This window comes from Mandrillus leucophaeus, unplaced genomic scaffold (genome assembly GCF_000951045.1).
Source record: "Mandrillus leucophaeus isolate KB7577 unplaced genomic scaffold, Mleu.le_1.0 Scaffold5, whole genome shotgun sequence".
In the NCBI taxonomy this organism is placed as follows: Eukaryota; Metazoa; Chordata; class Mammalia; order Primates; family Cercopithecidae; genus Mandrillus; species Mandrillus leucophaeus.
Genome location: NW_012105364.1, coordinates 532,311 through 548,333, shown reverse-complemented (window position 1 = coordinate 548,333; position 16,023 = coordinate 532,311). Strand labels below are relative to the sequence as shown.

The 16,023-nt window shown below is 41.5% G+C and overlaps 1 protein-coding gene across 2 annotated transcripts in view; it reads left to right on the top strand.

Moving 5' to 3' along the window:
* Positions 1–14,119, top strand: part of EXOC4 (exocyst complex component 4) — an 870,987-nt gene extending 856,868 nt beyond the window's left edge. For both annotated transcript variants that reach the window (XM_011995827.1, XM_011995828.1), the window contains one exon: positions 12,647–14,119. In XM_011995827.1, the coding sequence (XP_011851217.1) occupies positions 12,647–12,884 (238 nt within the window). In that variant the 3' untranslated portion in view covers positions 12,885–14,119. The remainder of the gene's footprint in view (positions 1–12,646) is intronic.
* Positions 14,120–16,023: the final 1,904 nt, after the last annotated feature.

The window sequence follows — 16,023 nt, the reverse complement described above, 5'->3', positions numbered from 1 at the left end:
CCCCGGAGGCAGAGCTTGCAGCGAGCCGAGATCGCGCCACTGCACTCCAGCCTGGGCGACAGAGTGAGACTCCATCTCAAAAAAAAAAAAAAGAAAAGAAAAAGAAAAAAGAAATGTGGCTCCATGACAGTTGGGTTTAGGATGGAAAACTGTCAAGGAAAAGAGGACTTAGGAAAAGCCGCTGTGTGTGTCCATGAGGACGTCGTTGATGACCGTTTTCATAGATGCAGTGGAGGCATAGAAAGGACAGGCAGTGAATACAAATGATTTGTTCCAGAAATTCAACAATGAAAGGGAGAAAAGACACAAAAGGAGAGATGGAGTGGACATGGGATCACGTAAAGGGTTTGGGGTTTGTTTCTTGATTTGTTTTTCCAAAATGTGAGAAGCAGAAGGATGTTTGAAGCAGACATGAAAGAACCAGTGAAAAGGGAAGATACTGGATACAAGAATTAAAAACAAAACAAAAACCCAGCAGAGTCTTGAAAGCATTGGGAGGGGTGAGGATCAAAGGCATAGGGTTAATCTTATAGAAAGAAAAGAAACCCCTCTTCTTCTGAGTCGAGGGAATGTTTTTTAAAATGTATTTCGGTACGGAGGATGTGATACCTCATACAACTGTGAGACCCTTAGAGATAATGTATACATGAACGTTGGCCAGTACAGACTACAGAGGAGTATGCAACCAAAGTTAGCAATTATTTTTATCATTTGTATTATATTACATAGCAGGTGTTCTATCATATCATTTGATTAGTCTTCAAACCTAATGTGATGTAATATTATTTATCCCATGCCTAAATGAAAAAACTGAAGTTGAGACAGGTTCAGAAATTTCCAGTCATGCATTTTAGGTAAAAGATGTAGGATTCGTGTCTAAATCTGCCAGAGAATGAAAAGCTGAGAAGGATTACAGATCACTAGCCAAAACATGGATCTCTGTGTCACCCCCTTTTCCATTAGCAACCATTATCCTGACCATCTCCCCCTGGAGTTACATCAGAATAACGTTTTGTGTTTTATATGGATCAATTATTTCATTCATAGTTCCTCTCTTCCCAGTGTCAGAGAATCATAGACTGCTTTTTAGATCGTATGCCATACTTAATGACATGTATAGACTATCAGCTCTCTCATTCATTCATTCATTCTTTTTCATTTACTCAGCACTCACTAGTTACCGTCTCCTTAGACCAAGGGGTAAGAGCAAGTTGAATATAGAATTCAGCCCTGCTCTAGAGAATGGCGTGAACCCGGGAGACGGAGCTTGCAGTGAGCAGAGATCACGCCACTGCACTCCAGCCTGGGCGACAGAGCGAGACTCCATCTCAAAAAGAAAACAAAAGAAAAACAGAAGTCAGCTCCGCTCTAATAGAACCTGCACTGGAGGAGGGGGAAGCAGATACTTGTTTATGTACTAAATGCTTCTACATTCTTACTCTGTGTAGCCACTGTTCTTAATCATTTAAGCCTTGGAGCAATCCTATGTTACTATTTCCTTTTCTCAGATGAAGAGAACAAGACACAGAGAGATTAATAACTTGTCCAAAGTCATACAAATAGGAAGAGGCAGAATTGGGTTGAAATCCCAGGCCACTGGCTCCTGAGTCCATGATCTTAACCATTGTATATGCTGATCAAAGTATCTCTGATTTTATATTTAAATATATAATTTTAAATATATTTTGGAAATACATTTTTTAGATGGAGATGAATGCTAAAAAGAAAATTAAAGCTTATTTAAAGGACAAAGCTTGATGAGGATGGAGCAAGTATCATTTAAAATAAAGGTGGTCAGGGAAAACCTCGCTTATTGACAAGCAGACATTTGAGCAAAAATTGACCTGAATCTCTTTTAATCTTCTATTTTCCCCCAACCTCCTGTCCCTTTAATCCCATCTGAGCCTCTTTTCTGATTTTCTTTCAATTGGCTTACAGTATAAAGCAAAAGAAGAACTATGAAGTACAACAAAGACAAATCATTGTCACTTCCTTGCTCTATAGCTGGTACTTTTTCTTCTACTTTATTTTTTAATTATTTTTTCTAAGATGGAGTCCCGCTCTGTCACTCAGGCTGGAGTGCAATGGCATGATCTTGGCTCACTGCAACCTCCACCTCCCAGGTTCAACCAATTCTCCTGCCTCTGCCTCCCAAGTAGGTGGGACTACAGGTGCACACTAGCACGCCCAGCTAATTTTTTATATTTTTGGTAAAGACATAGTTTTGCCATGTTGGCCAGGCTGGCCTCGAACTCCTGACCTCAGATGATCCACCTACCTTGGCCTCCCAAAGTGCTGGGATTACAGAAAGTGTACTTTTTAAATAGGAAATAAGAAATGCTCTGGTTCCATGGCCCTTACCACCCACCCCAACACACCCACCTCCTCCTCCCCCCCACCCAGTGACCATTCACCCACCTGTTCTAAGGTTTCTCCCAACTATTGAATAAATATAGGAGGTTAGAATTTCTCCCAAACAAATTCACTTGGGTTTTTCTAAGATGAATCGCCTTTCATTACTTGCTTCCCATAATTCCAGATTCCCTGGGGTCCTTGATGTGATTTTTCCTTTTTTGTTGCCGTTCACAGCCCTTCCCCGTTCACTAACATTGGCCCCTTTCACCACTCTGTATCTTCCTGTGCATTAATGAAGGTATTAAGTGAGATCAGTTCTAAAGCCAGCATCCTTAGCATTCACTAGATGCTTCTCTTCTGCATTTGTTGACTTGCCGTTATCATTACCCTCTGTTTGTTTTTCAGCTTGTGTCCTATCGAGGGTAACCATTCAGAATAAATTCATTTTGCTAGTTATATTTTTCTAGAGGCACTGCATCAAATGGTTCACTGACATTCAAATATATATCAGCCACGGTAGTCTTTTCATCCACCAAATTCACATTGTTATCCAAAGCTATCCATCACGTTTGTCAGAGTATTTGGGTCTTTAATTAAACCTGCTGGATACTGTTCATATTTCCATTAGCTCCTTTCTAGTTAGTCTATTATTTTTCTAATTGACATCTGTTCTGAGTCACATGTCCTTGAATCTCAGGTGGCCCATTTTGTAGCTTTGGTTTATTTAGCTTTTCTGTCTTTCATAAATTACCTAAGGCCTTAGTTAATACACCCTCAAGTGTTTGCCAGTGGGACCTGCTGATTTGCATATGCTCACACTTCTCAAATATTCCAGAGTTTTTTGGTTCTTCTACGAAATCATTTTCCTTTGTGGCCCTTCAGTCCTGTAAGAAGTGATCTTGTGTCTCAGCAAGACAGAGAGATCTACAATTTCAAGAACTGTGCTAGAGTCACTAACCAGGACCAGAAGGTCAGGAATCAGGGTTTGAGTGACTCAGCCAAGTGATGGCTGAATAGCAGTCCTTGCGTCTTAAGACTCCCAGCAGCTGTAGTAGGTTGCAGTGAACTCTCCATTCAGCCTCCCCCAGCCCTGTCTTAACATCATTGTGAAATAGCTGGCTAGGGGCAGAGTCAGTGGCCAAAAAATAGAACGAATTGGCACCTGCCCCAATCAACCATTACCTTGGCCTCGCTGGCATCATGCTCATCATGCTCTCGTTGATGGGAGCATATGTTCCCATCAAAGCCATGCAGGCCATGCCTGTTGCCACTGACCATTCTCCTCACATACCCACAGGTAGGGCAAGATCCAGTATTATAAATACAGGAAGCCCCTTACCCATTCACTTCAAAATCTCATTTCCAACCCTGGTCGTCATTTGGAGCAGAAGCGTTGTTTTTATCCCTTGTCTAGGGCACTCCAACTCTTTGTGCCCTTCTTATGTACCAGGAGACAAGGGCAGGCAGGCAGACTGCCAAACCCTAGATTTCCTTTACTTTAAATTAAAATGTTTGCTTCATGCCTTGGGTATTTTTGATCTGGGCCTGGATTGGATTTTAAAAATAAATAAATAAAGCTTCTTGAAGCCAAGGACTATACCTTTCTATATCATATTAACATTTAAAATGTTATTGGAGTTTCCTAAGCATTAGGTTTTGCTTTGAAGAAATCCTTTGCATTATTTATTTAAAAATTAATGATGTGATTTTATTACTAAAAATTGAAAAAGCCGTAGGGCCTCTCAGCAGTTGTTTCCCGGATTGCTAATCTGAAAAATGTAGCTAATACACACTACAAGAGTCTTGTGCTAATTGGGTTAAATGATATGTAGCTTTGTGGTCACCAAAGTATATAATACAATGTCCTTTTTATCAACCTATGATATTAGATAAATTGTCTTTAAAAATCAGAAAGACTCTCTAAAGTGATATTTGATTAACTATTTTCTTAAACTGAAAAGACTCTAAAGTGATATTCAGCCCAGAATAGCATTCCTTAACCTGGACTCACCTTTTGATAATCAAAAGAACATTTACAGAAGTATGAGACAAACACAATTATGAAAGTAAAATGAAGGCCCTAAATAAAAAATCACAGAACAAGAGGGTAATTCTATTCACTCTTTCATATTTCATTATTTGATAACATCAGAAGATGAATCCATCAGAATTGTCTTGGCAAGTGCAAACAGAAATGTGCCTGATCAATATTTATTAAAACCTTCAAAATGGGAGAAGGAGTTGAGCAGACTTCTTAATGGACTGAATAATTATTCATACAAATAGGGTTTGACCAAAGGCAGTGCCAGACCAAAGAGACACAGTTTTAATTGTACTGAATTTCAAATGCAGATCTTTCTCCAGCCCTGTTGTAGAAAACTTAATTTAAAAAATTATCTGATGTAGCGGAGAGTGACATATGAATCCTTAAGTTGTTGAAGAGGACATTTCAACCATAGATGTTTATAAATTTAGAATGTGTTCCAAAGGCGGGGAGCAAAGTTGCTAGCTAGCTAAGGAAACAAAAAGAAATTTTAGCCCCATTTCAATGACTGTAACCAAGCCTGGGAGTGTGTCATCATCTCGACACTGATGGGGATGTCCTGGAGGAGTTTCTTTGTTTCAAGTGGTTTTATTTTCTGATGAGAAATAAAGCAAGGCTCTAGCTGCTGCTCTCTATCAAAAATGTCAGGATACCTTCCTGAGAGGAGTGAAACAGCTGATTTTAACTTTCAGCGCCTCCCAGGAGAGCCCAACCCCTGCAGTACTGCCGAGGCGTGATGGTTATCAGAACAAGGCCAAGAGGTAACTGGTAACTGCCATTTAAGGATAGCGCCATTGACAAAGGGTGGGTGCGTGCATGTGTCACTATATATAAAAAACAGGTAGGTACATGACCGATCAAAGAAGCCCAAGCAAGCCTTAAAGCAACAGACTCCCAGGCTATCTTTACCTCTTGAATGATTTTCTGCTGCCACCAGCTGAGGGAATATAGGCAATATCTTTTCTAAAGACCATTCTTTGCTTCTAGCATGTCCTGATCACAGCAAAAACCTGTACAATCTGTTGTGAGAAGTGGAAAAAAAAAAAAAAAAAAACCACTACCCCGATATAGAATATACACCTAATTGTGCCATGAACTGTCTGAAAATTATTTAGCTTTTCTCTACCTTAGTTTTCTCATTCCTAAAATGAAAATAACTTCAGCTCATTTTAAATTAGAATTTTCAATCATATTTGTAATAAACTCTAAGCTCTTCGAAGGGGAATACAAATAAGAGCAATTAGATAACACTTTTTAATAAACTAATTTATTCTTCTGACACACAGATTACCATCCATTTTATTATTGGTCTGGAAAGTCCATTTGAGCTGAGATTACACTTGTTCAGAGTTTTCAAATCAATTGCTACTGCCTCTTGTCTACCATTGCTTGAAGAAAAACAGCATCAGCTAATTCTGATGAGAGCCCCATGATTTTAAAGGACCAAGCAGGGGATGCTGTAAAGGTTTAAAATCCAAAAATGCCAGTGCTTATATAGCATCTGCTGTAACCTTTCTGCTCTGGACTTGAGAAATAGATCCAGAGAGCTGATGGTATTTGCTCAAGGTCACATGGCTAGTTAGTAGTGAGGAATGAAAGACTTATCCAGGATCTGAGTTTAGTTGATCTCTTAAATATTTACCTCACTAAGTTGTTATGTTATAACCATGACCTCTCAATTATTTATGGATGATTATCTGGTTTATGGATTACTCTTTTTTCTCTTGTCATTTCCCTGTTATTATCATAGGTACCACTGAGTGGGTGGAGAATACAGGAGTTCATTGCTTCACTTGACAACTTAGTGACTTGTCTACCATTGGGTTTTTATTAAAGTGCTCAAAATGCTATAGATATTGGCTAAAAATAATGTTGGGAGCTATGGTCAATACTAAGTTTTATTCAGCTCAATTTTTCTCCCTCTCAAATTTGTATTTCAAAAGTCAGATTCAGCACATAATTCATTTGTTGACATTAATACTGGAACTTTATCTTGGGAAGGACTACAAGAGAAAGTCTTTACAATGAAAATAATTGTCTCCCTTCCCCAAAAATGTACTGAATCAGAGGGACAGTCAACTTTTGGAAAGAAAGGTTACTTCATCCATTACCAGCTTGAAGGGGCAAAAAAGGAAGAAATAAAAGAAATAAAAAGAAATAAAAAGCCAAAAAATCTTTCCTGTAAACTCCCAAATTAAGTGTTAAATTTACAACATGACTGCATTACTTGGTTTAGAGCACCGAATTCCCAGATGAAATCCAGTGTTGTTCAAATATAACCGCAAAGTTTGTACAAACGAATTTGAATCGCCACAATACTGGCTCATTGCATTACAATGAAAGGCAGAGCTGAGTATGGGAATTTTATTTAATTCATATTTGTGTACTCAAGACTCAAATGAGTCAGCGATAAAAATATTCTTTTCAGTTCTTTTGCTTTTTATAGTTTCAGATATTTTTGTATTAAGGTGGTTTTAGAGTAAATACAGGGCTCAAAGTCTTTCATTTTGAGGCCTTAGACAAATCACTCATACTCTGTAGAGCTCAGTTTTCTCATATGTATAATGTAGATAATTGTAGTACCTATTTAAAAGGATTTAAATGCACCTAAAAGCTAGACATTATTATTAATATTCTACAATCAAGACAGATTCCAAAACCCAGCACGAGATGTAGCTATATATTTTAAAACACAGTTTCCATCCCGGGATCTAGGACCTGAATTCTACAAAGTAAAGGAAGGCAACAGGCAAAGCTTTCCTCAGGGACCTTGGACAGTTCCCCAGTCAGGGCCTTGCTGTCACCCCTACAGGCAAAGTTTATTGAACGCCTACAAGTACAGGAACAAGAGTTGCCATGGTGGGAATAGTTTATGTTAGTGAATATTTCTTCCCTCAATTTGCAAAGCAGGGAACTGAAACTTTCTAATCACTTTCAGAGACACAGTACTAATTTTTGCACTGAGTATGCCAACGTGGGAGGTAGAACCAGGGATGACAAAACTCCCTGGCCTCTTGTCTATGAAAATTTATGAAAAGCTCTGAAAGAGAAGTCAGAAAAGCACTAATACTTAAAGATCGAAAGATACCAACAATTCATCTATACATACACACATACCTACATACATTAAAAACAAGTCGATGAAAAATTGTTCAACCTCATGCAAATTCAAAAGAATGTGAGTTAGATGCTGCCCATATGTTGTTGATAGGAGGATAAATCGATAGAGCTTTTTTAGAAAGCAACTTGGCAGCATTGTCGAGTGTCCTCAATAATATACTTATCTTTTAACTAATTCTGTTTTTAGAAATCTGTCCCTGAGAAAGTAAGTCTTTATAATTGGAAACAATTGAAGTATCCAATTGTGTTTCAACCTAAATATTTCAACTATAAGAAAAAAATTGGCTAGAACCCTACATGTGGTGGGGGCAAACTACAAGAAAATATGCCAAACTGTGGTTTGTCTTTATGATGGAATTCTGAGAAATCTTTCTCTGTGGCCCACATATTCTATATGGCACATGTATTAACTTTCCAATCAGAGGAAGATAAAATTTTATTTTAAAACTTTAAAAATATCTGCCCACCTTTCCAAAATACCTTGCATTTCCTTCCTGGTAGAAATGCTTTCAAACAGAATGTATGGGGGAGAAAGAGTCGCAGTGCTATACCGTTAAAATAAAGCACAAAAGAAAAAGCCACAGAGAACAGTCTGTTGATAAAGCAAACATGAGGAAGATAAGAGAAAATGATCTGTTTGCACCAGAACAAAGCATAAACATTGTCATGTTCTAGACTCTGCACATAAGACCAGTCTGTGAAGTCACACCTCCGTTTCTTTGTCGCTCCACTCCCTCACCCTCTCTGCTCATAATACTTTGGGAACTGCTGCTCAAAGGCACACAGCAAAGGGTAGGAGAAACCACAGCAAGGCACACATCTCCTTCCAGAACGTTCCATACACCAGGGTGACATGAAACTCTTTGGTCTCCAGAATAAGATATTTGGTGTACATCTAGCAATTGGCTGCTGAATATTGTAGGCTATGAAGAGGCTGTGAAGGGCTACAAGCCCTGAGCCAGAAAATGTCTCAATCAAATGTGCATTCACTGATCCCATCCAGGCAGCCCGAGCAAAGTGTCATCAAATGGAAAACGTGTTGCCCTGGAAGCCATGACTGCTATTTTAATGCTCAATAATGAAGACCAAGCTTTCAATTTCCTGGGGCCTCAATAAGTGTTGATAAATTACTTATCCCTATTGGGTGACATGATTTCATTTCGGTCTGTCAGTGTTCATCATGGAAGCTCATTCTAATGGTATAGTTTGGGGCATTTTTCTATTTTCTCTTCAGGGCACCTGGTAGCATCTTTTCCCCACCTCCAAGTGAAACTGTTGCTATGTCAGTTTAGTCATCTTTGCCCCTGGGTACCATTCTGAAAGATAAATGAATTTTGTTCTGTCTTTAAATATTTATGATTCTTTATGATCTAATATATCATCATGGTTATGGAGGAATTTTTTCTCCGTAACTATAGAAAATACACCATCAGTTACCTGTCAATTTTGTTGAATAACTCGCTTTGCAAGTCAGGGGCACTGTTCATCTGAGGCTCTTGAGGACTCTTAGTCTCTCAGTCCACTTCAGACTGTCATTCTGGGATTTATAAAGGTCTTCATTGCACAGAGGATATTGAAACATTAAGGACTTAAGCAGCATGCCCTTTATCACTCATCACACTGGACGAGCCAGGAGTAGAAATGCAGGCATCTTTGTTTTGTTGTTTGCTCCCAGCGTGGAACAACAGCCTCTGTAGAAAAGCAGCCAGTATCCCTGGAAACAATTCATCAGATTTTTCAAAAGAAATCCAATTTCATCTGGCATGATGGGTTCAGTGTTGCTTCTTAAGATAAATGATAAAAATACCAACATCCTAATACAAAGAAATCCAGTTATTTTGGTTTAATCTCAGTAAAAAGCATCACAAACCTTTTATTGCTTCTGTAGCCTTCCCTGATGTGTTTAGGTCCTTGGCTGGAGGAGACAGTAGTTCTGTAACTGTTCGTCTACCGAACAGAGTCTGGCTGAGTCGTGGCTGGTTCAGAACCTTTAAAAAGCACGTATCTGGGGATTGGGCCTCAGGAATCTGCACTTTTCATAAGCACCCCAAGGTAATTCTTAGTTAGGTACCCTGAAGTTCAAGAACTGCTAGTCTTGAAACCACAGCTTTCAAGTTCCTTCTAGCTTTAAAAAAATCGTGAGCCCCAGATTCGCTCTCATTTCATTTGGTGAATCTCAATGCATGCATGAGCTCTTCTTGGGCAATTTTTAAAAATGTATACTCTTAGGAAGTTTCATTAATAGACAACTCTCTCCTTCACCTGTGCATCTACAGGAAACAGAGTTAGATGACATAGGGCATCATTTCTCAAAATAGGGGCCAATATCAGTGAGAGCCAGGGGACATGCAAAGCTGTAGGATAAATATTAATATGATGCATCTTCCTGCAGCATCAAGTTTTTCTTAGAAACTGTATTTAAATTACAGCAGATACATTGAGGAGTAGAATGCAAACTTCATGTGAGTTTTATGCTAAACATGAAACTTCAAAAGATTTACTGATTGTAGCTGATACTGGGGTCTCACACCTCTGGAAGTGGAGTTTTTTCTCCTCTTCTACCAAGCATTTCTGTCTATATTCAGGGTCGCCCTCGACCAGTGATTGCTATATATCTGGTTCTGTGATGCCAAAATGAACATCGTTTGAAACCACTGTAGAAAATTAGCCCCCTGTGCCGGGTGCGGTGGCTCACACCTGTAATCCCAGCACTTTGGGAGGCCAAGGCGGGCAGATCACGAGGTCAGGAGATCGAGACCATCCTGGCTAACACAGTGAAACCCCGTCTCTATAAAAATACAAAAAAATTAGTCAGGCGTGTTGGTGGGCGCCTGTAGTCCTAGCTACTCAGGAGGCTGAGGCAGGAGAATGGTGTGAACCCGGGAGGCAGAGCTTGGAGTGAGCCGAGATTGTGCCACTGCACTCCAGCCTGGGCAACAGAGCGAGACTCCATCTCAAAAAAAAAAAGAAAAATTAGCCCCCTGTACACAAGGATGCTGACCGATTTGCTCCCAGGAGATCCTCATTAACTTACCAATCTACAAAGAGCCCTTTGCATTTCTGCCACTATTTGGGGAATAGTCACAAAAGATTATTCTTTCCCCTATTTTTTAAAAGAGTGTGTTAGTTAGAAAAGGAGGCTTAGCAGGAGGAAAAGAAGCTAACTGTGTGAAAAGACACTGCAGCTCTTCCTGACCACATTCCCCTTGCACCAGCAATTCAGTAAAACAGGCCTGAAATTATGGAGCTCCTAGAATGTATTTCTTACCACAAGGATAGCTTCATTTCCCCGTAGGAGGCTCTTTTTCTTCAAAATGTTCGTGATGAGAAAGAAACAAATTCACAGCCCTGAGTCTAATAATACAGGATTTCTGAGCCACTGATCCTGTTTGGTCCGGAAGATTCTTTCACCCCCAAGAGTTGCCTTGAGCACACTGCCTCATTCTGTCCCCTCCATCTTGGCAAAGTTACCCTTCACGTCAGAGAGAAGTGAGTAACACTCTTCATTTCGCTGACAAGCTGTGATAAGCCTTGCTGGCTCAGAGTCTGTGTTGAACTTGACCCCCTGGGTAATTTGGAGTGGCTGTGCAAGTCACAGCCTCAGAGTCCAGTAGACTCTGAGAGAGAGCAGTGGCACAGTATTGGTTTAAAGAATGGTGAGTGGTTGTCTTCTCCACTTCCTGACTCCCACCTTCATCTTCTCGCTGCATTGAAGAATCACTCTATTGCGTATTTCTGTTACAGGCACAAGTCTTTCTCCACCACCCAGGCCAATGGCCTTGCCGTTAAGTGGCTGTCAAGTCTCCTCTTTCTGCTAGAATTGTAACCAATGCCCTCCCAGACCATTCTGCATCCCGTTGTCACATTAGTCTTCCAGAAGCACAACTTTGAATGGCACCTCTGATCTCTGGAAAAAGGAAGTCCTTTATTGGCTTAACTAGGTCTAAAGTCATAGCCTGATGTTCAGAGGCTTCAACTGCCTTATCCCAGGACTTTCTGCTATTGCTCTGCACTCCCCAGTCTAACCAGATTACTCATCCATGCCTTTTCTCACGCTCTTCCCTCCAACTAGAATTTCCTTCCTGGAAGCCCTGCCTGACAGAATCTTACCCATAGGACGTCTTCCTCAGTCCCACACCATCCCCTCAACATGGTGCAATTTCTCCTCTTCTGCTATTAAGTCACGGTACTAGGACCTCACTTATGGCACATAGAATATTCTTGGGAGTTGTCAAATGTCCATGAAAAAACATTCTTGAACTTAGAGTCAGAAAACCTGGATTCAGATCCTGGCATAGTCAGCCCCTGTCTTTGTGCCATGGGCAAGCCCTCTAACTTCTCCATGCTCTGGTCTGTGTGTCTGGGAAAAGGCAGGCATAGCCCCTGGGTGGAGTGAGGGGTAAGTGGCACAGTGCATGGGAATGAACTTGGTCAACAGCACTGAAATCCTTCTGTCTCTGCTTTCCAGGACCTTTCCTCCTTGTCTCTGAGCTACTTGAGGAAAGGGGCTGTGTCTTGCCCATCCTTATGTACTACTATTAATTTTATCACATTACTATCACACATTAGCATCATTATAGTTCTAATACTAATAGTTAATCTTTATGAAGCACCACCACTCTGAGTGCTTTGTATGTATTAATTAACTATTTCAATAACCCCAAGAGGTAGGTACTATTATTAACCCACTTTATGGAGCAGAAAACCATGTACAGTATTTCACAAAACCTCCAATGAATAATGAATGAATGAGGGATTGAATGAGACAAAAACCTGTTAACAATGCCTTCTCTCCTTCTTCAGGCTGTGCCCCTACTTTTCTTTCCTCTCTCCCACGGTAAATGCAAAATTAGCAAACAATGTAGAATGCACTGAGCCACTGAAAGGTATGCAGCCTCCCTGGGTCCTCACTTAGACTTCTCCTGAAGAGAGCTCCTGTGAGCTCCAAAGGACAGAGCTTGTGGCTGTCATGTTCTTTATTCTATTGGTGGGGCCTAGAACACTGCCTGCTGATCAATTTTTATGAAGTAAGTAGAGGAATCAATGTATGGACAGCACATTTGTCCCCTCGAGACGGATGTTACCAATGGTGGAGCTGGTGAGCAGTGTTCTCTCTTGCTTTCTCAGGCAGTACTACGAGATGCTTTACAACACAGCTGACGAGCTCCTGAACCTGGTGGTGGACCAGGGTGTGAAGTACACGGAGCTGGAGTACATCCACGCCCTGACCCTGCTGCACCGCAGCCAGACAGGGGTGGGGGAACTGACCACCCAGAACATGAGGCTGCAGCGGCTCAAAGAGATCATCTGCGAGCAGGCTGCCATCAAGCAAGCCACCAAGGACAAGAAGATAACTACCGTTTAGCAGGGCCTACTCCGGTTGGTAGCTGGGGTCCCCTCAGTCACACTCACTTTTTCCCTTGGTATGTTATTGGTATATTCTGAGCTTAGTTTTCTCTACACTGTTGCTTTAGTGGAGAGGAGGTGTAAGGATTTTTTCTCTCTAGTTTGACTTTTCATGTAAATGCTAAAGGAAGGCAACAGTACTGACTGTTTTGGTTGAACAACTACTTTAATGCAGTCAAGTCTAACGGGACTAGGGTGGGATAGGGAGGAAGGTGGTATCAAATTGCTGGACTCTGAAAAACGAGTGGATGGATTACTAATATTTCATTTATTACTCTCTCTCTATATATATATATATATAAAATTCCAGCCTTGGAAAGTAGACTACTACCTAAGTTTTGGTCCCTTCCTAAAACCATTTAGTAGGGTTCTATTACATAAACAGTAGGATTTTTTCCTCTCCTGACCTTATCCATTTACAGTTCAATGAAATAAGTGTCTGTGCATTGCTGTCTGTCTCTTGGCAAAGTCAAATAAATGGCTTCTCAGCTGCTGTTTACAACAAACTTCCCTAACAAAACAGAACCTCTAATTTAGGGCTGGGAATCGAAGTCTTTTGGTCCCAGTCCCCGGGACAGTTTTGTATGCTATATCTTGTACACAGGTTGTAGGTTGGTTTATTGCCATTTTGTTTTATTTCTGCTATATAAAAACCAAGAGCCATACAATTAGACAAATATGAAGGAATGAAAGGCAATTCAACCATCTGCTTGATTTCCACCCCCCCACCCCCACCCCCGCCGCCCTAATTTCGGAGAGAATAGTGGTTAGAGAACATTTCATCTCACTTGAAACATCCTTTGGGAGTAAATGATTCTTAGGTGCTCACTTGGTCTGAGCTCAGCTGAATGCAGGGAAGATGGGACAGAGTGACATTTCTCCTCTGTGTGGCCTCCAGCTGAGCCTGTCCCTGGATTGTCCTCTCCCCCGCATTGTGGGCATTTACCGTGTTCCTGGCACACTGGACCTCACCATGTCCCCAGTCCTCTTGCTGGCCATGGTTCACAGGTCACAGAAGGCAGCAAAGCACTGACTGGGCCACATCTTGAAAACTCGTGGAAAGGGGAGGAGGAGGGACTTTGACCACACACAGTGATGCCTCACACCCTGAAGGTGGGGGATTTTATACCTGTTTGTACAACTTTGGTCTTGATGGGAAAATGGAATATTAAAAAGTGTTTTGAGAAGCTTAAATGTTTCATGTTGTTTTTCTTGTATTCTTTATTCAGCAAATATTCCCCAGAAGCGTAATATGTGCTCCATGCTGCCACACACAGGAGCAAATGGATACATGAAGAGGACACCCTTATCTAAGAGTGTGGGAACTGGACTGGAGTCAAAAATCCCAACAGCTCAAACTCAGGGCTGGGTCAGAATCAGGTCAGGCAGTGGGGCTGCCGTGAAGGGGATTCACTGGGCATCTGGAGGTTCCAGGGGATTCTGGTGGGAAGGAATGTAGTCAATCTGGCGCCAAGGGCCTAACTGGGAAGAAGAAGAATCTCTGTAGGAGACAACTGTGGGAAAACATACTGCCCTAAACAATATCATGAGAAATAGTCTACCCTAGAGGCAGTAGTGGGAGAAGGGGGATGAGAGGAGATTAGGGTTGCCTAAGCTGCTTCTTCATGGCCATGACCCCCAGCATTGATTCTGTACCTTTTCTTTTTCTTCCTGTCCACTCCAGGCGGAGAACCCGGAGTGGTGACAGTGATGGCAGCAGAGCCAGGGTGGGACTGAGAGTGCTCAGACTAGTTTTTTTGGGGTGTGGAAAGAGACATGGGTTTGGATTGAGCAGAATGTCAAGAGCCCTGAGAACCAACCTAAAAATGACAGATGAGCTGCTTCAGGGGCAACATTTAGGAAAGTGAAATCCCTGCTTTGCTTACAATGATGGGACTGAACACGGTAATTCTGCACAGAAAAGGGGCTCTAGGACTCTTCCAAGACATTTAGGACATCCAAGTTTCTTTGAACGTTGGCACATCAGTCTTTATTCTTCCACAGGTAAAGAACAGCCAGTGACACACTCAGTGGATAGTCAATGTCTACCTCAGAACCTACATGCCTTTGAAACACAGTGAATATTTCCACATTTTGATCCTACTTAGGGGTATTTTGTGAGACTGTTGTGCTGTTTACAGCCTTGACCAACCAGAAAGAGCTGGAGAGAGCCAGGGTCTGCCAAGGACAGGGCCCACCAAACACATACAGAGTTACATAATGTTCTTGCATGAAGACCTCTCCCTAAGTGTGCTATTGCAGATAACAAGGCCAACAAAGACTGGGTGCAGGACTCACGCCTATAATCCCAACACTTTGGGAGGCCAAGGCGGGCGGATCAGGAGGTCAGGAGTTCTAGACCAGCCTGGCCAACATAGTGAAATCCCACCTCTACTAAAAATACAAAAATTAGCTGGGTGTGGTGGTGCGCACCTGTAATCCCAGCTACTCAGTAGGCTGAGGCAGGAGAATCACTTGAACCCGGGAGGTGGAAGTTGCAGTGAGCCAAGATTGCCCCACTGCACTCCAGCCTAGGCGACAGAGCAAGACTGCGTCTCAACAAAAAAGCCAATGAAATAGGCCTTTCCAGAAGGGGTGCTGGAAACAAAGCAAACCATTTTCTCATTCTTATACAGAGGTACAAACGGGAGGGACATGTGGACTGCTGCCCGCATCACTAGTCACTGCACCGTGGAGAAGGCCCACAGGAGTAGGAGGGATCCTGAGATGGGAAATCAATATGACCATGAAGAAGGAAGGCTTTGGGGTGATGTCATCTGACTTGGTTATCAGTACAGCAGCTCCCAGAGAGCACTTCCTTCTGCTAACACTGTTATCTACTCTCTGGTACTTAGCATGTCTTCCCATTTTGTCCTCACAGCAACCCATGTCATAAATATTACTTTCCTTTCTTCCATACCCAAGGGCCCCGAAACTACTGAAAGAATCTCTTCCAAGTTAGCCATCCTTGGAATAAATTCCTTGAAAAAGAAGTACTAGTTCATCAGCTGGGATCCAACTATTTTATATATATACACATATGTATGCACACACACAGGCAAATTGTGTTCTCAGACGTGCAGGTAGTGGTTTCTTCT